The sequence below is a fragment of the Mustela putorius genome, unplaced genomic scaffold (genome assembly GCF_011764305.1).
Source record: "Mustela putorius furo isolate JIRA1106 unplaced genomic scaffold, ASM1176430v1.1 tig00000196_pilon_pilon_pilon, whole genome shotgun sequence".
In the NCBI taxonomy this organism is placed as follows: domain Eukaryota; kingdom Metazoa; phylum Chordata; class Mammalia; order Carnivora; family Mustelidae; genus Mustela; species Mustela putorius.
Genome location: NW_025421310.1, coordinates 14,675,491 through 14,697,276, shown reverse-complemented (window position 1 = coordinate 14,697,276; position 21,786 = coordinate 14,675,491). Strand labels below are relative to the sequence as shown.

General features: G+C 43.3%; 1 protein-coding gene across 6 annotated transcripts; it reads left to right on the top strand.

Moving 5' to 3' along the window:
- The first annotated feature begins 3,665 nt into the window (after positions 1–3,665).
- LOC101685464 (zinc finger protein 234) lies at positions 3,666–21,292 on the top strand. 6 transcript variants are annotated; one of them, XM_013063897.2, is made up of 5 exons: positions 3,748–3,884; positions 5,348–5,418; positions 9,317–9,411; positions 12,662–12,809; positions 18,998–21,292. In XM_013063897.2, exons 3-5 carry the CDS (start codon positions 9,397–9,399, stop codon positions 20,857–20,859), a joined length of 2,025 nt encoding a protein of 674 aa, XP_012919351.1. In that variant the 5' UTR covers positions 3,748–3,884; positions 5,348–5,418; positions 9,317–9,396; the 3' UTR covers positions 20,860–21,292. The 6 variants fall into 6 exon arrangements, with proteins under 6 accessions (XP_012919353.1, XP_012919351.1, XP_012919350.1 ...); XM_013063899.2 differs by lacking the exons at positions 3,748–3,884; positions 5,348–5,418 and adding an exon at positions 3,666–3,741; XM_013063896.2 differs by lacking the exon at positions 5,348–5,418.
- The last annotated feature ends 494 nt before the right edge of the window (positions 21,293–21,786 follow it).

Sequence of the window (21,786 nt, the reverse complement as noted above, 5' to 3'; positions counted from 1 at the left end):
CAGCAGGCAGAGCAACAGGCAGAAAGAAAAGCAGGCTATCCACTGAGCAGAGAGCCTGACATGGGGCTTGACCCCCAGGACTTTGGGATCACGACCCAAGCCTAAGGCAGCTGCTTAGCTGACTGAGCCACCCAGGTGCCCCTAGAGAAACAAAATCTTTAGAAGAAATTTTCTGAATTGTGTTTTCTAGAATTCATTCTTGAATCTTAATAGATACAAAGGCACTAATGACTCTACTTCCAATGCAAAATAGGGCACTTGCCATGGTGTGACATAACAAACATGTATGAAATACACATTTGATACTCTTAAGGAAATAACTATTGAAGACCTCAGAATGTATCAGTCACATTAAAGAGTATAAGGGGTTTGCTCCTAACTATGTTGGACAAAGCGGGGGCGGGGAGAGCACACAGCTTCAAATTCCAGCTCAACTGTTAATGACTTGAATGTTTCAAGTCATGCACTGGCTTCTTGAACTTTCCCTGCACATTGAAATAAAGTTCTCAGACACCAATCTGAGTGGCTATGCAGGCTGCCTTGCAAAACAGAGCAGGAGAAGCTGAAGTCTGCACATAGCTTTTGTTTTGTTTTTATTTGACAGAGAGAGATCACAAGTAGGCAGAGAGGCAGGCAGAGACAGAGAGAGGAGGAAGCAGGTTCCCCGCTGAGCAGAGAGCCCGATGCGGGACTCGATCCCAGGACCCTGAGATCATGACCTGAGCTGAAGGCAGAGGCTTAATCCATTGAGACACCCAGGTGCCCTGTTTTGTTTTGTTTTAACCAGAAAAGCAAGGACAAATGCCTAGAAGCGTGGGAAAGGAGTACAAAGGGATGGCAACTATCTTGAAGCCGTTAAGCAGGCTTGCATTCTCCCCTGCATGTAGGCACGCAGGGAGTCAGTCATGGGATAAGGGAGGAACAGGATGTTTGGGCTCGCAATTGTCAGGCACAGGAAGTGAGGACTGAGGGTTATATTCCTTCATAGCTCCTAATCTATACCCTGACCCTGGGGATCATGGGATCCTGCTCCCACACGGCCATTGCGTTCAATAGCCCAAGACCAAGAATGCTGCTGATGTTCCAGCTGCTTCCATAGTTACCCCTCAGGGCTTACAATATGTTTTCTAAAAATAACTCTACATTTCCTTGTTGATCTTGGTGTCCCTAGTGAATAAAAAGATGGAAAGTCTACTGAATTATTATTTGATCTACACAGGTGGCAGAGTTTTAGGTCAAGTAAACAGAAGTCTAACTTGAATAATCAAAACAGAGGGTCACAGTTCCTAAATCAATTCTAAGACATGGCCAGTTTACAAAGCCAGAATCCTTTGGGTGAAGAAGAGGCCAGGTCATCTTGAGGATGGAAACTTCTGTACTGCAAAAGTGTGGGCTGTTAATCTTTTCTCCAGAGTACCCCAAAGGGACCTATGGCTATTATACCAGTGTGACTATGCCCTGAGAGGAAATAATCAGACTTTTATTTTTTCAGTGAATGAATCGTTGCTGCTCTCAATTGGCACATTGATGATATTGTGCTGATTGGATCTGGTGAGCAAGAGGTAGGAACTATCTTAGTTGTATCGACTTGCATGTAAGAAGGTGGGAATAAATCCCAGAAATATTCAGGGAGCCTTCACCTGAAGTAAAATTTCCAGGTATTCTTTGGTATATGTTGAACTGTCCTTCTCGGTGAAGAATGTGTTACATCTTTTTTTTTTTTAAAGATTTTTATTTATTTATTTGACAGAGAGAAATCACAAGTAGATGGAGAGGCAGGCAGAGAGAGAGAGAGGGAAGAAGGCTCTCTGCTGAGCAGAGAGCCTGATGCGGGACTCGATCCCAGGACTCTGAGATCATGACCTGAGCCGAAGGCAGCGGCTTAACCCACTGAGTCACCCAGGCGCCCAGAATGTGTTACATCTTCCCACAAAAATGAGATACAATATCTGTGGACTTCTTTAGATTTTAGAGGTAATATAGCCCTAATTGGGGTGTGCCACTTTGCCTTTTATGAATGACCTGAAAGCTTTTTGGGCCCAGAACAAGAGAAGGTTCTGCAATAGGTCTTGGCTGCCGTGTGCGCTGCTCTGCCACTATGCATTTTCCCTGTCATCCTGATGTCATTGGCTTCATGGTATGGTGAGATGACATTTGAAGCCCAATTAGGTGGCAGGAACCTGTGGTCCTCCACTCTGTCCTCCCAGATGCTGTGTATGCTCTAAATCAGTGTCCAGTATGTAATACTGTTTCACCGGACATCAGGGGCTGTTTTGTTTTTCATTCTCAATCCATTCAATACAATATCATATGGCCATCATTTGGAAGGAGTTATATTATCAGGGACTGATACTAGAAAATGTTTATATTATACCAAGTTTAGAAAAATGGAAAGAGAACATGAGACTTCATTTTAAAAGTTGAATATGTATGTTGATAGGTATATGTAAGTTTATGTGGAGACAAACTTTTTTTCTTCAGGGAGAAGGATTCTAGGTGCATCTTTTTTTCTTATTTCCCTCATACTATTTTTAGTTTTCAGTAGCATGCATTTTTTTTAAAGATTTTATTTATTTATTTGACAGAGAGAGATCACAAGTAGGCAGAGAGGCAGGCAGAGAGAGAGAGAGGAGGAAGCAGGCTCCCTGCTGAGCAGAGAGCCCCATGCGGGGCTCGATCCCAGGACCCTGAGATCATGACCTGAGCCGAAGGCAGTGGCTTAACCCACCGAGCCACCCAGGCGCCCCAGTAGCATGCATCTTTTAAAATTGCTAACTATAATAAAGATATTTTAACCAGAAAAAAAGAAAAAAAAAAAACCTCTTAATGCTATAATATACTCCCCCACCTACAGAATCCTTCTCAGTGCTTTAGCATTAAATCATACGCGTTGGGAATCAGAATAACGCCAATGTCAAGCTCTGCAGCTGTTCTGCTTGCTTCGAGTTAGTGGACAATTTTGTAACTTCACTGAAACTTGACGTTTTCACCTCCGAAGTAGGGATAATTTTAATGAAAAGTTTAAGTGAGGGAAGAGCTATTTTCCATGAGGACAAGCTTCCACTTTGGCCCTCTTACGCTGTTTTTCCCACTAAACTTGGGGCACATCAGGGTCTGGAGTAGGGGCGCGTAACTTCCTCGCTCCTCGCCGCCTCTCCCAAATTCTACCCCACCCATTCCTTTAAACTCTCTTTTAGCCTCCTACCATCAGATTATACTCAACATTATCCTCCTTTCAGTCAACTAGTGTCACCTAAGCAATCGTTTCCCTTTGGTTTCTTGAAGATTGTTCTCTCCTCACCCCTTCCCTTTCCAACAATGCTCCTGTCACAACTGGGAAGCATTCCGAATTCAGGAAGTTGTATTCATGGAATCATTTCGCACAGGACTCAGGCAGAGGGAACGCAGACTTTTAATGTAGAAACCCCTATGAGCACTCAAGAAATAGAGACTATGTGATTCCTTCCTTTCTGGCGTTTGGGGGAAGTAGAGACAAGGAGCTCCCAACAGCTGGAAGACCTGCTTTGGAGCGTCAGACTAAGAATGTTCTGCCTTCAGCATTCTGGGAAGTGTAGTCCAGTCGCCCTGTGTGGTGGCATGAACTTCCGCTCCGGAAGGTAGATCCGATGCATTCTGGGACGTGCCATCCAGACGCTCTCTGTGGTTCAGGAAGGCGGATCTCGTGCTGCATTCTGGGCAGTGTAGTTCGGGACTCTGTGGTCTCGCCGGCACTTCCGTTGGGTGAGTGTGAGGTTGCTACTGAATTTGCTTTGGGAGAGGTGCGTCAGTTCCGCCTCTCCGGCGCTTCCAAACTTCCTGGGTCCACTGGGGACCTGCAGCGACCCGGTGGTTTAGGGGGAAAGAGGCCTGGGCAGAGTATACAGGTATGGAGGGCGGATGGCAGGGGTGTGCATCTTTGGGAGAGACTCTGCTTTCAGGGTGGTTTGCGAGTCTTGGGGTGGGGTGGGGTCACCTATCGCCTGGTTTGAGAGTTTCTGCGCGTCTCAGCTCGCCCAGTGTCGGCCTCCCCTGCACCTACGGCTGCTTCTGCTTCCTGGGGTTGGGAAATCGAAAGAGGTGGTGAAAGCTGCCTCCATTTTGACCTCAAACTTTCTAGTTGGCTTCTTTCCAGCTTGTCTCGGCTCGGGTGGAAGACCCCGAGGGCAAAGCATCCCCTCGTGGGAGCCAGAACTACCCGCTCACGCAGTAAGGACTGCTCGGAGCGAGCAAGGCCCCACCCGCGACTGAGACAGTGATCATTTGACCTTCACTGCCCACCTGCCATCGCCCCTCATTTTCCTTGTATAGACCTGGAAGTATTTGCGGTACTTTGAAGACAGTCTTTGAGCTGTTTGCAGTCTTTTTGGTGTTGGCCTCGCTGAAATAAATTCCTTTTTTAATTCACCACCACTCGTTTCTCTGCTTGTGGATTTTGTCAGGTGGAGTCTGGTCTGTTTGGGAATCCCAGAGCCAGGTGCTCCTGCACTCCTGTGTGCCAGCGAGTGATAGAAATAAAAATCTCAAAACTGTTTCTGGCACCTGGTGGATGGTGACCTTTCTTAGTATTAATTTCCCGAGGAGCAGTCAGTTCCCCGGGTCAGGGTCAGCTATTCCACTGCAGAACCTTTACTCTTCTCTGATTCCTGGGTGATGCTTCATAACCCCAGACCCCTTATAATCTCTCTTTTAGGAAGGTGAGGGTGTAACAGAACTGACGTGAGTTTGCTCCTTGGTGAGTCAGAAACTGTACCAGGTTAAATCATTGCACAAAGAAAGCTTATTTGCAGCAAATAAAGAGATCACAGGGAATGGCTTCCAAAGCTGTGACTCCCACAGAAGAGGGTGAATGGGTTCCTTTCGTTTAGGGTTAGGAGGGGTATTTAGATAGGGAAGTTTTGTCATCCTGTGTAGAGGTGGGCAAGGTCAAGGATACACCGTAAGGAAACTAGCCTACACATACACTGTATGTTATGTAAGTTAGGCTGAGTTGTCCCCCCCGCCACCGGCCCCCGAAGTCACTCCATGGTCCTTCCACACAGGTATGAGTCAGGCTCAAAAGGTCTGGGTGGTCTGGGCCTGTGGCAGGTCTTGGCAGTTGTCATCACTTGAGGCGTGATTTTGAGTTTCACTTGCCTGAGGTAAGAGATAAGCTAAAAAGAAGAGCTTAAGGAACAATGCAAGACAAAGGTTAATGAGTGCAAGCAGGTGGGAATTAAACGTTAGGTCTTGGGGTCCAGTTGGTGGCAAGGGTTGCTTCCAGATTGCATGGAGGGAAATGGCGGTTTTAACTTCTACTGAGAATAGCAGCATGATCATGGCATTTCATAACATTCTCTTCTTTCCCCAGCCTGATTTCTCACAAAGGGCTGCACAGAGGTGGGAGGAGGGACTCCTTGGCGACTGACAGCAAGGTTCCGCGTGAGTGGGATTTGGCATTTTTCTTTTACAACAATGTTCTCATCAGTCGGATAACGTTTGGGATGTGTAACCGGGCAGGGGCTTATTTTTTTTATTGCCGACCTCACCAGCGATGGTTTTATACAAATAAATATATTGTGCCACACCATAGCTATGTGAAGGAATTCTGCTTTCTTTTTCTGTTCTGTTCTATAAAATGAGATTGAGACCCACGGAGCATAAATGATTTGCCCATAATCTCTACCTGTAAAGAAGCTGAGTTGGGGTTGGGATGGAGGCAGTCTGAGTCCAGAACTTGAGTTCTAATCTCTTGGATATGTTCTCCTTAAGCCACAGGAAGTAGCAGGAGTCAGACCCCAGATAGTTAGCACTTGATTCTGGATGATCTGAAAAGGCTAATGGGCTATGACTTTTCTGAGTTTTTTCAAACATTGTCAACTATTTTGTTTTACTTATTACTAATAATATGTTTTATGCTTATAGAACCATGATGCGAAATTCAGAAAGTACAGAAATATGAGGGAAAACATTTTTTAAATGACCCATTAATCCACAATGTAAAGATCGCAAATGTGAAGCTTTTAACGTATTTCTGTTTGGTGGTATTTGTATGTTTGTTTATAAGCATTTTACGAAATTATCACATATTTCTTTGTGTTTTTCACCTGGCGTATTTTAATGATGGAAAACTTTTGTAAGATCTTATTTTATTCTTTATTACCTTTTTATTATAATTTCTTTTCTAAACTTATTTTTTTATTATGTTCAGTTAGTCAGCAAATAGTACATCACAAGTTTTTGTTGTAGTGTTCAACAATTCATTAGCTGCGTGTAACAGCCAGTGCTCATCCCAGCATGTGCCCTCCTTGATACCCATCATCCGGTTACCCCATCCCCCACCCTCTTTATTTTTAAAAAAAGATTTATTATTTATTTATTTGAGAGAGAGTGTGTACATGAGCGCGCATCCTCATGCAGGGGATGGTGCAGAGGGAGAAGGAGGCAATTTTTTTTTTTTTAAAGATTTTATTTATTTATTTGACAAAGATCACAAGTAGGCAGAGAGGCAGGCAGAGAGAGAGAGGAGGAAGCAGGCTCCCGGCCGAGCAGAGAGCCCGATGCGGGGCTCGATCCCAGGACCCTGGGATCATGACATGAGCCGAAGGCAGAGGCTTTAACCCACCGAGCCACCCAGGCGCCCCAAGAAATTCAGAATTTTAAGCAGATGCCCTGCTGAGCATGAAGCCTTATGCAGGGCTTGATCCCAGGACCCTGAGCTTGACCGGAGCTGAAATCAAGAGTCTGCCAGTTAACCGACTGAGTCACCCAGACATCCCTTAAGATTTTATTTCTAAGTAATCTCTACCCAGTGTGGGGCTCAAACTTGCAACTCCAAGATGAAGAGTTACATGCTCTATCAACTAAGCCAGCCAGGAGCCCCTAACTATGGAAATTTTTAAACATTACGAAGAAAGAATAAACTAATGAGTTTCCATATAATTTTCTAATCCTTTTTATTATTCCTATTATTCCTATGGCTGTTTCCTGATATTTTAAGGCTGTAATTTAAAATTTTTGCATTGAAAAGTTGCAAAAATAGTGCAAGGATTTCTCATATACTCTTTACCCACATTCCCTAGTTGTTTACATTTTGCCTGTTTTATGGCTCTGTCAGCCACATAACACCAGGAATATACATGGAATTCAATGACAGCTTATTCTAGCTTTCTTTTCCTTTTTTCTTTTTTTTTTTAAAGATTTTATTTATTTGACAGAAATCACAAGTAGGCAGGGAGGCAGGCAGAGAGATAGGGAAGCAGGCTCCCTGCTGAGCAGAGAGCCCGATGCAGGGCTTGATCCCAGAACCCTGAAATCATGACCTGAGCTGAAGGCAGAGGCTTAACCCACTGAGCCACCCAGGAGCCCCTTATTCTAGCTTTCTGAAGGAAGGAAGCCCCAGATACAGATATCAGGAGGTATCTTGGGAAGAGGGATTAGGAGAGGCTGATTATAGAATTCTAGCACCACTTAGCTGATACTCTTAGATATTATGCTACATAATAGTGTTATCTATTAAATATTAGATATCTAGTAAGTTATTACTAATAGTATTTAATAGTGTTACCTATTAGATAATCCTGGAAAACATTATATAGCATCCTGTTTATGTAATCCACAGTCTTGTAGTTAATTTTGTTCTGTTTTTCATTTAAAGGCCTTATAGCCAGTCTCCCCTAACCCATCTCAGTTCAAAGTCCAATTATTTACATTGCCTTGAGCTGTATATTTGTTTATAAACATTTTACAAAACTTTTATCATCTTTTTGTCCCTTAATATGGAATGCATTCCATAGCCTTCTTCGTTGATGCTTTTTTTGTTGTTGTTACTTTTTTTTCTGGGTGAGCTCTGTGCCCAGTGTGGGGCCTCAACTCATGACCCCAGATCAAGAGTCACCTGCTGTAGTGACTGACACAGGTGCCCCTGTTCTTGATGCTTTTATTTGTATTTATTTATTTATTTTGTAGATTTTATTTCTTTACTTAGGGGGAGAGTGCAAGTGGGGGAAGGGGCAGAGGGAGAGGGAGAGAGAGAATCTCAAGCAGACTCCGCACTCAGTGTAGAGCCCGGCAAGGGACTCGGGTCCCAACACCCTTGAGGTCATGGCCTGAGCCGAAATCAGCAGTCGGACACCCAACTAACTGAGCCACCCAGGTGCTGGTTCTTGATGCTTTTGAAGAGTATAGAGGGAAGTCATTTGGAGACAGTTCTTCATTTGGGGTTTGTCTGATGTGTACATGTTTAGGTTCTGTTATGTGTCGTTGGCGGGGATGCTTGAGGCATTCTTGTATTGCAACGTAACAGGAGCCAAAGGCTGTTGGTTTGTCTAGGTTTTGGTGAACTCAACTTTGTTGACTAGCTAAGGTGATTTCTATTAGGTTTCTTCATTGTGAAGTTACTATTTGATTAATGAAGCCTTCTTATGGGGAAGATACACTTGTTAGTGGACATCCTACTGTGAGGACAAGCTTCCCCTTCCCCTTTGCTTATTCAGTCATTCATTCAAAGTTTTGCTAATTTAAATAACATGTAGATGAACAAACATTTATTTTTACCAATATACTTGAGGTATATTGTACATATCCTAGAATTCACCCATTTTAGTTGCATGAATCAATGATTTTTTAAAAAAATATTTATTTATTTATTTGAGAGAGAGGGGTTTTATTTATTTATTTGAGTGAGCGAGTGAGTGAGCAGCTGGTGGGGAAGAGGGAGAGGGAGAAGCAGACTCCCCATGGGACAGGGAGCAGGATGTGGGACTCGATCCCAGGACCCTGGGATCATGACCTTAGCCGAAGGCAGGCACTTAACCAACTGAGCCACCCAGGTGAACCCCTTGAATCAGTGATGTTTAGTAACTCTCCTGAGTGGTGCAGCCATTGCTATAATTCAGTTTCAACCGTTTTTGTTTCCCCATTCCTCATGCCCATTTTTAGTTAACCCCCCATTTTCACCCCTGTTACCCCGGCAATCACTAACCTGCTTTTGTCTCCATAGATTTCCCTCTTTTGGACATTTTATATAAAGAGAATCCTACGGTATCTGACCTTTTGTGACTGGCGTCTTTCACTTTGAGCAGTGTTCACAAGGTTCATCCATGCTGTAGCGTGATCCGCACCCCTTCCTTTTAATTGGCCGCTAATATTCCATTGTATGGATTTGCCACAATTTGTTCATTCCTGCATAGGTCATAGGTCTGCGTTTCGGTGGTTTCCAGCTCAAGGGTTATTAATGAATAATGGCGCTGTGAACATTCGAGTATGGACTCACAACCGTCATCCCTGTAGATGAGCACCGTCCTGGGCTACGTTTCATGCCTTTTTCCTGCCTTCCTAGGCACCCTGCAAGGTGCAGCTCTGTCTTCCTGGGATCTGTGCAACATAGGACTCTGCACGCGCCCAGAAGTAGGAGGATACATGACCATGGTCAGGGTGAGTAGGGCTTCCTTTCTCACTTTCCAGATTCCATCTCCTTACTCAGGTCGTCACACATTTTTCTGGGGATGACTCGAGCAGAGCAAAAGGCCTTTGAGGACCTATTTTCCATCAGGGTCTTACTTTGTGCCTTTTGAATTTACTTCGTATGTATTTTTGGGTTTTGCTGTATTCTTATTTTATGGAGTGAATAAATGACTAGAAATGAATAGTTCCCCCACTTCATTACTTCCCAACTAACAGATGAGCTGTTTTCATTTTCTCCTACTTTTATGCTTGTGGGCGTTCATAACTGAATTTGTATTCATAACATACACCTAATTTTAAGTACTGATTTTTTTTCCCCCTTTCATGTTATGTCATGCTCATTTTTTATGGTTGTGTCCCATTCCCATTGAATCGATGTACCTTTCTATCTTGAGCTCTTTCCCACTCAGAGACATGTCCATGGTTTAGGGATTTTACTATCTTAAGCAACACTGCAGTCTCTTTCTGCATAAAACCTTGTCCCCTCAGGTCAACTCTGAAAATACTCAGCCCCCTTTTTGTCCTCACATTTGACATGTGCCACGTAGGCTATATTTTAGGTGGAATATCCCGCTGCAGCCAGAGCAGAGCAGGCTGGAAGTGCCGCTTCACACAAATACCGCAGGAGGTTTGCACACAGGGAGAGCTGGACTCCGCCTTCCCCGTGCCTCAGTCTTAGTATCGGCCGGTGACTTGCACTCTGTGCTTGGCCCCTCAGAGTAGCCAAGGAAGGAGGTGTCAGTCTTACCTTCTTCTTAAGCATGTGAATATGAGAGCCCCACTCAGATTCACACAACAAGCCCAGGGCAGGAATGTGAGGTGTCCTGCTCAAGTGAAAGAGATAGACAGGAAGACAGAGAGAGTTCATTTCGGGCCCTCGGCCCTGTGGCATGTCTAGAGGGCTCTTCTTTTTTTTTTTTTTTTTTAATTTTATTTATTTATTTGACAGATAGAGATCACAAGTAGAGAGAGAGGAGGAAGCAGGTTCCCTGCTGAGCAGAGAGACCAATGTGGGGCTTGATCCCAGGACCCTGAGATCATGACTGGAGCTGAAGGCAGAGGCTTTAACCCACTGAGCCACCCAGGCGCCCCAACACTCCTCCTTTTTCCTCCTTTTTTTTTTTTTTTTTTTTAAGATTGTATTTATTTGTTGGAGAGGGAGCAAGGGCACAAGCAGCGGATGCAGCAGGAAGAGGGAGAAGCTGGCTCCCCGCTGAGTGAGGAGCCCAGTGTGGGACTGGATACTTGGACCCTGGGATCATGACCTGAGCTGAAGGCCGAGGCTTCACCGACTGAGCCCCCCAGGCGCCCCTGGATCACTCTTCTGGGAGAGCGTCTCTACCAGTGTTGCTGCCCCCTGACCCTGTCTCAGGGCGTCTCTCTTCCTGTGGTCGCTTTCCTTCACTGACCTGCTCAAAGCTACAGACACAAAGACAGCAGTTAGCATAGGCGCTATATAAAAACCTTTAAATTCCTCTCTGGCAAAAGACACCTTATATGCAATTACCAGGAACAATAACCTGGGGCAAAAATATTTACCACAGTGATGCCAAAAAGGAGACTGGCAACTTACGCATATGGTTAAGGGAAAAAACCCAGTGGCATGCAAAGAAGGACATGCACAGCCATGTTAAAAATGAGAAATACGAATAAACATCTGAAAAGTGTAGGTTTGTGGTTTTTTTTCCTTTAAGATTTTTTATTTGAGAGATAGCAAGTATGGGGGTGGGAAGGGAGGAAAAGGGAGAAGCAGACTCCCTGCTGAGCAGGGAGCCCAATGCAGGACTTGATCCCGTAATTCTGAGATCATGACCTGAGCCCAAGGCAGCCGCTTAACCGATTGAGCCACCCAGGCTCCCCTGAAAAGGTAGTTCTATTAATTTACAGTCAAATAAGTGAGAATGCTAATACAGATTGTTCTTCCAAATCAGATTGCCAAAACCATAGAAGGTTATATAACCTGCTCTTGACCATCGCTTGGAGAACCCGGGTTGTTGTATTCTCTTGAAAGATTAGGGAAGTAGGAAAAAGATTGGGAAGAAAATCTACCATCATATAATCATAATTTTAAATGTGCTTATTTTTGACCTTTTAATTTTCTCTTGCAATTATTTCCAAGTCAACAGATGGGGAACAAAGCTACATAATATATGTTCTTTGTGGGATGGATTATAATGAGAAAAATATGTAAAACTAAATACCATTTATGCCGAACAGGTAAGGATAGAGGATCTGTTCTCTGAGATAACGCAGCCACACACTGTGATGAAAATATTACTCATGCTGGCAATACGAAGAAATAGTACTAATAATATCAGATGTTTTTTAGGCACTTAACTCTGTGCCCTACTCTGTTCCAAAGACTATAGGTATTCCCTTGTTTAATCTTTGGAAAGAACTCTGTCATAGAAGAATCACGTATGGAGAAGTTCAGGCACACGGACAAAATTGTCCAGAGTACACACCCTTGGGAATCGCACTGAGGCCTTCATTTCTAGAACATGGTGCCGAATGTTACATAGGGCCAACCACACCCACAGGGTTACCCAAAGCTTGTGAGTTTGACACATGTTAGAGCAAAGGGACAGGGTTCATATGTGAGAGAGGAAGAAGGTAGGTACAATCAAGTATGTTTGGGCTAAATTGCAAAATACTTCTGGGATGGTTGGCAGTGGGCACCGCAAAACAAAACATGGGTCATCCAGGATGTGTATTCAGAGCTCTTCGTGGTTACTTATAAGTAGACTGCATGAAGACACAAAAATATATGGACATTCATCAACAGATGAATAGATAAAAGAAGATGTGGTATATATATACAATGGAATACTATGCAGCCATCAAAAGAAATGAAATCTTGCCATTTGCAACAATGTGGATGGAACTAAAGGGTATTATACTGAGTGAAATAAGTCTATCAGAGAAAGACAGTTATATGATCTTTCTGATGAGGAATTTGAGAGGCAGGGTGGGGGCTTTGGGGGTAGGGAAGAAAAAAATGAAACAAGATAGGATTGGGAAGGAGACAAACCATGAGAGACTCAATCTCACAAAACAAAATGAGGGTTGCTGGGTTGGGGTGGTTGGCTTAGAAGCCTATGATGGACTCGAGTCCCTCAAATTCTGAAACCGCTTTCCACCATCCTCGCCTCCTCTGCGCGGCTCCACTCCCAGTGGCCACCAGATACAAGATTGAGGTTGCATGTGTTTGGTGTTGTAGGAGACGGTGACATTCAAGGATGTGGCAGTGGTCTTCTCAGAGGAGGAGCTGGCGCTGCTGGACCCTGCCCAGAGGAAGCTGTATGGGGACGTGATGCTGGAGAACTTCAGAAACCTGATTTCTGTGGGTGAGCACAGGCCCTCTATGGGTATGTGGCAGGTGTCTGGAAATACGTGTTGACTTGGTGAGTGTGTCAATGGATGGGAGACCGGTATGCCTCCGTGGGTCAGGAAGATAGCTGTACGTCATGTGCAAACCAGAGTGAATGAAGGATGTTGCAGAATACTTTTTGTCTTCTACTGAATGCCTGTCTAGTTACTTTCTATTTCACTCACTTTCTTGGGGTGCCCTTGGCATGAGTGTATGTTTGGGTCTGTGTACTTGACCCGTGTCCCAGAGAAACTTTTTTTTTTTTAAAGATTTTATTTATTTATTTGACAGAGAGAAATCACAAGTAGGCAGAGAGGCAGGCAGAGAGAGAGAGAGAGGAGGAAGCAGGCTCCCTGCTGAGCAGAGAGCCCGATGCGGGACTCGATCCCAGGACCCTGAGATCATGACCTGAGCCGAAGGCAGCGGCTTAACCACTGAGCCACCCAGGCGCCCCCAGAGAAACTTAACAAGCATTGTGGTTGTGACCATACTGAGTAAACACCCTTTGCCTACAACTTCCCTGAAATCTTCCACTGGGGGGCATTTTCCTTTCTGGGAAGAATACTTGTGGGATGAGAATTCTGATTCTGATTCTCAGATCCCCCCACAGAAGGAGGAAGACCTGTTTGCTATAGTGTCAGACACTGTCAGCCAGATTGTAAGCTGTCTTCCTCTTGAAGATTTGCCATCTCTGCCCATTTGCCTCCTTTGGAGCCCGCACCCATGTTAACTACCCCCTGGTTTCCCTTTCCCTGTCCTCGAGGGGGAACTTTTAAGGTGAGAGTAGCAGGAGACACATATGTAAATACTGCCTGTACATCTGGCTCACAATACATTATGCCTTTTATTTTCTAAAGTGTATCCATTAAACAAATGTTGAAGAGTATAGATGTTATAGTTTTTCCTTGATTTTTTATGAAGATAGGGTGTTTTTCAACTGGTGAACATTCTAACCTAGAGAGAATCAGGAAACTTGCTATCACATCCTGAGAGATACTCCCTGTTCCCCTCACACAGCTACTGCTTTTTTTTTTTTTCAAGATTTATTTATTTGAGAGAGCATGTGTGTGAGCGGTAGGAGGGACAGAGGGAGAGAGAGAGAGAGAATCCCCAAGCAGACACCCTGCCAAACTTGGAACCTGATGTGGGGCTCAATCTCACAACCCTATGATCATGACCTGAACTGAAATAAACTGAAACTGCTTGACTGCCTGAGCCACCCAGAAGCCCCAAACGTCTACTCTTTTTTTTTTTTTTTAAAGATTTTATTTATTTATTTGACAGACAGAGATCACAAGTAGGCAGAGAGGCAGGCAGAGAGAGAGAGAGAGGGAAGCAGGCTTCCTGCGGAGCAGAGAGCCCGATGCGGGGCTCGATCCCAGGACCCTGAGATCATGACCCGAGCCGAAGGCAGCAGCCCAAACCACTGAGCCACCCAGGCGCCCCACGTCTACTCTTTTTAAGGGGCGATTTGTTAAATAAAACCATGAACTGCACTGTCTACCAGAAAAGTACATACTCACCTAAGTATTATTTTCCCAAGATTCTGTTCTTGAAACTTACCTTTCCATTTGAACAATTCGTGTAATTAAAAACTGGGTTGGGATGCCTGGGTGGCTCCATTGTTAAGCATCTGCCTTTGGCTCAGGTCATGATCCTAGGGTCCTGGGATCGAGCCCCACATCCGGCTCCCTGTTTGGCAAAGGCCTGCTTCTCCCTCTCCCACTCCCTGGCTTGTGTTTCTTCTCTCATTGTCTCTCTCTGTCAAATAAGTAAATACAATCTTTAAGAAAAAAAACAACAACTGGGTAAACTTCTAGAACCAAAGTTTTCAAGTTTTTTTTGAACATGAGCCATAGTGAGAAATGGATCTTTCATTGTAATCAGAACAAACATTTCACATGTCAGTTCATACCTGTGACTTTCATAGGCATTTTATGTAATGACCCCCTGTCTTATTGGCTGTGATGCTTTGATGGTTTCTGTCCTGGCTCTTTTTTCTGAAAGCTTTTTATAAGCTTCTAAATCTTTCCAGCTCACTGGCATATTGGAGTTTTTTAATTTGTTTGTTTTGTTAATGATTTTATTTGTTTGCCAGAGAGAGAGAGAGCATGTATAAGCAGGGGGAGCAGCAGGCAGAGGGAGAATCAGGCTCCTTGCTGAGCAAGGAGCCCGACCGTGACCTGAGCCCAAGGCAGCTGCTCAACGGACTGAGCCACCCAGGCATCCTGGAGTTTTTTAATTTGAAAAATTATTGTGATGGGCTATTTTATCCACACATTCACATATGCACTGTTTTTCTACATTCTTTCATCAGACAGACACTCCTAAAGCTTCAGAAGGAACCAGCAATAGACCCTCCTTCCTTTTCACCCCAGGAATTCTTCTACCTTTCTTTTCCCATCTTTTTCTCTCTCTCTCTTTTTTTTTTTTTACATGAGAGAGTGAGCACAGAGAGAAAGAAGCAGACTCCTACTGAGCAGAGAGCCAATATGGGGCCAATCCTGGGACACTGAGATCATGACCTGAGCTGAAGGCAGATACCCTACTGACTGAGTCACCCAGGCACCCCCATCTTTGATTTTCTTATTAGCATCCTGCTTCATGTACCTCTGGCTCTTGATGTCCCCTGTCCAGCTTTTCAGCTTCTCAGCAAGACCACAGTGTTCTGTCCCTTTTCTTTTCAAATAACTTACTTGGAAAAGATGTTTTCCTTCTAGGACTTGGCTTAAACTCTCACCAGAATGGTCAAACTGGGATTCATTTAGTCATTCAACATGGATTTGTTGACTACGCACCATGTTCCGGGCATGATTTTGGACATTGGTTATAAAGTAGGAAAGTGTAAAATGTGTTCAGCCTACAAGGTGTAACATGCTTCCCCCCTTGATGCTGCATGATGGTGGGAAAGACGTGGTGAACAGCAGATGACTTAGCGTGTCACATGGTGCAAGGTGCCACGAGGAACAGAAACAGCTAGGGATGGGAGTCCCCGGAGGTGAACTGGGTTAGGACAGAATCAATTATTTTACAGTGGATGATAAAGGTCCTCGTTGCTGGGCTCACTTTGAGCAGAGACCTAGAAATCATGAGGAATGATCCACATGTATATCTGGGAAGAGTTCCTGGCAGGATTGAACTCCCCACTCCAGTACTGGCTTTCAGAGTTCATGCTGTGATCGTATCTTTTCCTTCTCCCAGGCTCAATTTCTTTTGTTTTCACATTTTCCCTATAGATCTGAGTTTCTGTCAGGTTTTAGAGCCAGGTATGTTTTCTGTACAGCTTTATTTCCCTTTTATCCTCATGAAGGAAACTTGCCTATAGAAAACTAAGTTCTGCTCTCTGCTTTATGCTGTGTTTTAGTTCATGTGCTTTAGGTATATGCTCCCAAACCCGCAAGTCATTCTAGACATTTGATACCTCGACACTGAAGTAACTTTCCAATAAAGTGATCTGAGGCTTGTATAGTTATATAGAAGCTGTTTACCACATGCCTACTATATTGAAAGAGGAGGCAGCTTTTAATTGACTATTCATACAGGTAGGGGAGTGAATTCCTCTCTCTCTTTTTTTTTAAGATTATTTATTTATTTATTTATTTGACAGGGGCTGGGGCACAAATAGGCAGAGAGGCAGGCAGAGAGAGACGGGGAAGCAGCCTCCCCACTGAGCAGAGAGCCTTGATCCCAGGACCCTGAGATCATGACCTGAGCCGAAGACAGATACTTAGCTAACTGAGCCACTCAGGTGGTCTGAATTTCTCTTTTGTAAACATTTTATTCAGTAGTGCTTTCAAAGACTATTTGTTTAGGTTCATAGCAAAGACTATTTTTTTAGGTTCATAGCAAAATCGAGAGGAAGGGACAGAAATCTCCCATATAATTCCTGTCCCCATGCACCCACAGCATCTTACATCCACATCCCCTGCCAGATAACATTGATGACTCTATATTGACACATTGGTATGGATGAGTCTGTACTTTATATTAGGGTACTCTTGGTGTTGTACATTTTATGGATGTGGACAAGTGGATAAAGCCAGGTATCCACCCTTATCACACAGAGTAGTCACACTGCCCTGAAGATCCTGTTCTCTACCTCCTCATCCCTCCCCTCTGACCCTGAGCAACTGCTGATCTTTTTACTCTGTCCCTACTTTTGCCTTCTCAAGAATGTTGTAATTAGGAATTATACTTTGCAGTTTGGATTCTTTCACTGAGTAATACACATTTACATTTTCTCCATATCTTTTCTTGGTTTAATGGATCATTTCTTTTTAGCACCAAATAATATCCCATTGTATGGGTGTACCACAGCTAATATTTATCTGTTCACCTACTGGAGGACATCTTGCTTCCTTCCAAGTTTTGTCCTTATAAATAAACCTCCTATAAAAATCTGTGTATAGTTTTCTGTATGGGCTTAAAATTTCAGTTCCTTTTGGTTAATTCCAAATTGTGCAATAGCAGGAGAGTATGGTAAGAGTATGTTTAGTTTTGTAAGAAACCACCAAACTCAGGGTACTTTGTGTGGCTCAGTTGGTTAAGTGTCTGCCTTTGGCTCAGGTCATGATTGTGGAGTCCTGGGATTGAGCCCAGCGTTGGGCCCCCTGCTCAGCAGGGAGTCTGCTTCTCCCTCTGCCCCTCCCCCTGCTCGTGTTTACTCTCTCTTTCTCTGTCTTTCAGATAAATAAAAATCTAAAAAAAAGAAAGAAACAACCAAACTCTTCCAAAGTGGCTCTATACCATTTTGCATTCCTACCAGTAAAGAATGAGAATTCCTGTTGCTCCACATCTTGGTGGCATTTGATAGTGTTGGTATTCTGGATTTTGGCCATTCTAGTATGTGTGTAGGGTATCTCGGTGTTTGGATTTGCATTTCTCTGATTACATAAGATGTGGAACATCTGTATTTTTATTGGCCCAGTAGATCAATACTTATTGATTTATTGGCACAACAATCAATATTTTTATTGGCTCATCTGTATATTTTCTTCAGTAAGGTGTATATTAAGGTCTTTGGTTCATTTTTTAACCACATTCTTTTTTTCCTTATTATTGAGTTCTTAAGCTGATTGAAAAGGTTAGTGAAAAAACAATCTCCAGTGTTCAGATAACTTTTGTATAAATATAGAGACTTGGGAATACCAATGGGATAAACCTTTTAGAAAATACATCTCTGAACTTAAATTATTAGAAGTGGTCAGAACTGTATAATAGTAGCCTACTCATTTAATGTCTGTTAAAACAGAAAGATTAGGTAAATGTGCAGAATTTCCAGGAATACTTTGCATATATAAATATAAGTATTTCAAGGTATTTGATATTAGGATATATAACATGAACCCCCAATTTGATGGTTACTGCTTTTCCGAAGTTCTAGTTGATTCATATTTTATTATATAATGTTTCTGTTTCCATTATTTATTAACTACATAATTTACTATTCAAGATTGTACACTGACTTTCAGATTCAGTGGAAATGGCCGTAGGTTCACAGTTTGAATCATATTTACAATTTTTGAATTAAGTCTTTGACATCTAACTTATACCTCTCTTAGGAGACTTGGTGTGTGGGCACCTGGATGGCTCAGTCATTAAGTGTCTCCCTTTGGTTCAGGTCATGATCCCAGGGCCCTGGGATTGAGCCCCACATTGGGCCCCCTGCCTGGTGCTCCCTCTCCTTCTGCCCCTCCTCCCTGCTTGTTCTCTCTCTCTCTCTCTCATAAATAAATAAAAATTAAAAAAAAAAAAAGGAGACTTGGTGTGTACTTGCATAGTGGATAGAAGCCCACTGGACCCCCTCTTGGATTTCATATACATGTAAACCAGAGAATAAGATACACAGTGGAAAAGACCAACTGAATATTCTCTGGATTCATTAAAGTTTTATGCTTTCACCTAAATGTGAAATCTTTTTTTTTTTTTTTTAAAGATTTTATTTATTTATTTGACAGAGAGAAATCACAAGTAGATGGAGAGGCAGGCAGAGAGAGAGAGAGGGAAGCAGGCTCCCTGCTGAGCAGAGAGCCCGATGCAGGACTCGATCCCAGGACCCTGAGATCATGACCTGAGCTGAAGGCAGCAGCTTAACCCACTGAGCCACCCAGGCGCCCTAAATGTGAAATCTTGAAAACACTGAACAGAGTCTTCAGTTGTCCACATCTTTGCATTCTGTCTCTACAGGAGGAAAGATCCAAAGTAAGATGAAGACTGTTTTAGAAACAGAACCATCTGAAGAGCTTTCCTGCTGGCAGATCTGGCAACAGATTGCAAGTGACTTAACCAGGTGTCAGGGCTCCATGATAAAGAGTTCCCAGATCCCCAAACAAGGTGATTCACCCCGACAGGTTGGGGCAGGACAGTCTGTAACTCACACAGGCCAGAAACCTGATCAGTCTAGTGAACTTAAGAAATATTTCAGTGATGTCTCCAGCCTTGATCTTCATCAACAAACACACTCAGGAGTGAAGTCTCATATATGTCGTGAGTGTGGAAAAAGCTTCTGTTATAGTTCAGCACTTCATATTCACCAGAGAGTTCATCTGGGAGAGAAACGCTACAAGTGTGATGAGTGTGGTAAGGAATTTAGCCAGAGCTCATGTCTGCAAACTCATCAGAAAGTTCACACTGTGGAGAAGCCGTTCAAATGTGAGAAGTGTGGGAATGGCTTCTGTCGTAGATCAGCACTTAATGTTCATTATAAATTGCACATGGAAGAGAAACCTTATAACTGTGACCAATGTGGAAGGGCCTTCATTCATGCTTCACATCTTCAGGAACATCAGAGAATCCACACTGGGGAGAAACCCTTCAAATGTGATAAATGTGGTAAGAATTTCCGACGTAGATCATCACTTAATAGTCATTGTATGGTCCACACAGGAGAAAAACTGTTCAAATGTGAGGAGTGTGGGAAGTGTTTCTTTTGTAGCTCAAATCTTCATATCCACCAGAAGGGCCACACACGAGAGAAACCTTATAAGTGTGAGGAGTGTGGGAAAGGCTTCATTCAGCCTTCGCATTTTCGGGCCCATCAGAGAATCCATACTGGAGAGAAACCATATGTATGCAAAGTGTGTGGTAAAGGCTTTACTATGAGTTCAAATCTTCAGGCACATCAGAGAGTCCACACAGGAGAGAAACCATACAAATGTGATGAGTGTGGGAAGAACTTCGGTACAAAAACCCGTTATCAAGTTCATCTGGTAGTCCACACGGGAGAGAGACCCTATAAATGCGAGGTGTGTGGGAAGGACTTCAGTCAGAGAGCATACCTTCAATCCCATCTAAAGACCCACAGCGTAGAGAAACCTTACAAGTGTGAAGAGTGCGGACAGGGCTTCAATCAGAGTTCCCGACTTCAGATTCACCAGCTGATCCATACTGGCGAGAAACCACACAAATGTGACGAGTGTGGGAAGGGATTCAATCGTAGAGCAGATCTCAAAATTCATTGCAGAATCCACACAGGAGAGAAACCATTTAATTGTGAAGAGTGTGGGAAAGTATTCAGGCAGGCTGCAAATCTTCTGGCCCATCAGAGAATCCACAGTGGAGAGAAACCATTCAAATGTGAAGAGTGTGGGAAGAGTTTCGGTCGCAGTTCACACCTCCAAGCCCATCAGAAAGTCCACACTGGGGAAAAGCCGTACAAATGTGAGGAATGTGGGAAGGGCTTCAAGTGGAGCTTGAATCTTGACATGCATCAGAGGGTCCACACGGGAGAGAAACCGTACAAGTGTGGGGAGTGTGGTAAGCACTTCAGTCAGGCCTCAAGTCTGAAGGTTCATCAGAGTGTTCACAGTGAAGAGAAACCATACAAATGTGATGTGTGTGGCAAGGTCTTCCGCCACTCTTCACAGCTGCAATCTCATCAGCGGGTTCACACGGGGGAGACACCTTACAAATGTGAGATGTGTGGTCAGAGCTTCCGTTGGCGATCAAAACTTTCACATCATCGCAAAACTCATGGTGGTAGTACATTTTATGAAAGTAAGAAGAGTAGTAAGAACATCAAAGAATCATCAGAAAGATGTTCAAAATGATGCTTTGCAAAACCCTGAATTCCTGTCATCATTGAGTCTCATAAGAGAGAAAACACTTGTGTTAGTTTAGTTGGTATTTAAGCAATAATTGAACATATCTCAGTTTTCACAGGATAACACAGTGGAGAAACCCTGTAAGTGGTGTGGTGAGTCTTAGTTCAGAATCACTTAGGGGGTAGTAGTACTTAGGAAAAGAGTTTGGTCTGACCTTTAACACAAGTATAATGATGGGTATACCAGAACTGATACCCACTAGAATGTAAGCTCCACGAGGGCAGGGACTTTGCTGCTAAGTCTATACAGCCCTCAAAGCTAGAGGCATCATCATTCTGGACTTCAAGTTATATTACAAAAGCTAGAGGCATCATCATTCTGGACTTCAAGTTATATTACAAAACTTCAAGAAATAAAACTGTATGGTACTGACACAAAAATAGACACATTGGTCAATAAAACTATAGAAAACCCAGAAATGACCCCATAATTATATGGTCAGTTAATCTACAACAAAGCTGGAAAGAATATGCTATGGGAAAAAGATATTTTTTTCAACAAATGGTGTTGGGAAAACTGGACAGCCACATGCAAAAGAATGAAATTGGACTACTTTCTTAACACCATACACAAAAATAAATTCAAAATGGATGAAAGACCTAAGTGTGAGACCTGAAACCGTAAAAGTCCTTGAAGAAAGCACAGGCAGTAATTTCTCTGATATCAGCTGTAGCTATTTTTTTCTAGATAGGTCTCCTGAGGCAAGAGAAACAAAAGCAAAAATAGATTATTGGGACTACATCAAAATAAAATCTGTATAGCAAAGGAGACAATCAAAACTAAAAGGCAACTTACTGAATGGGAGAAGATACTTGCCAGTGACATATTTGATAAGGAGTTAATGTCCAAAATATATAAAGAATTTATTAAATT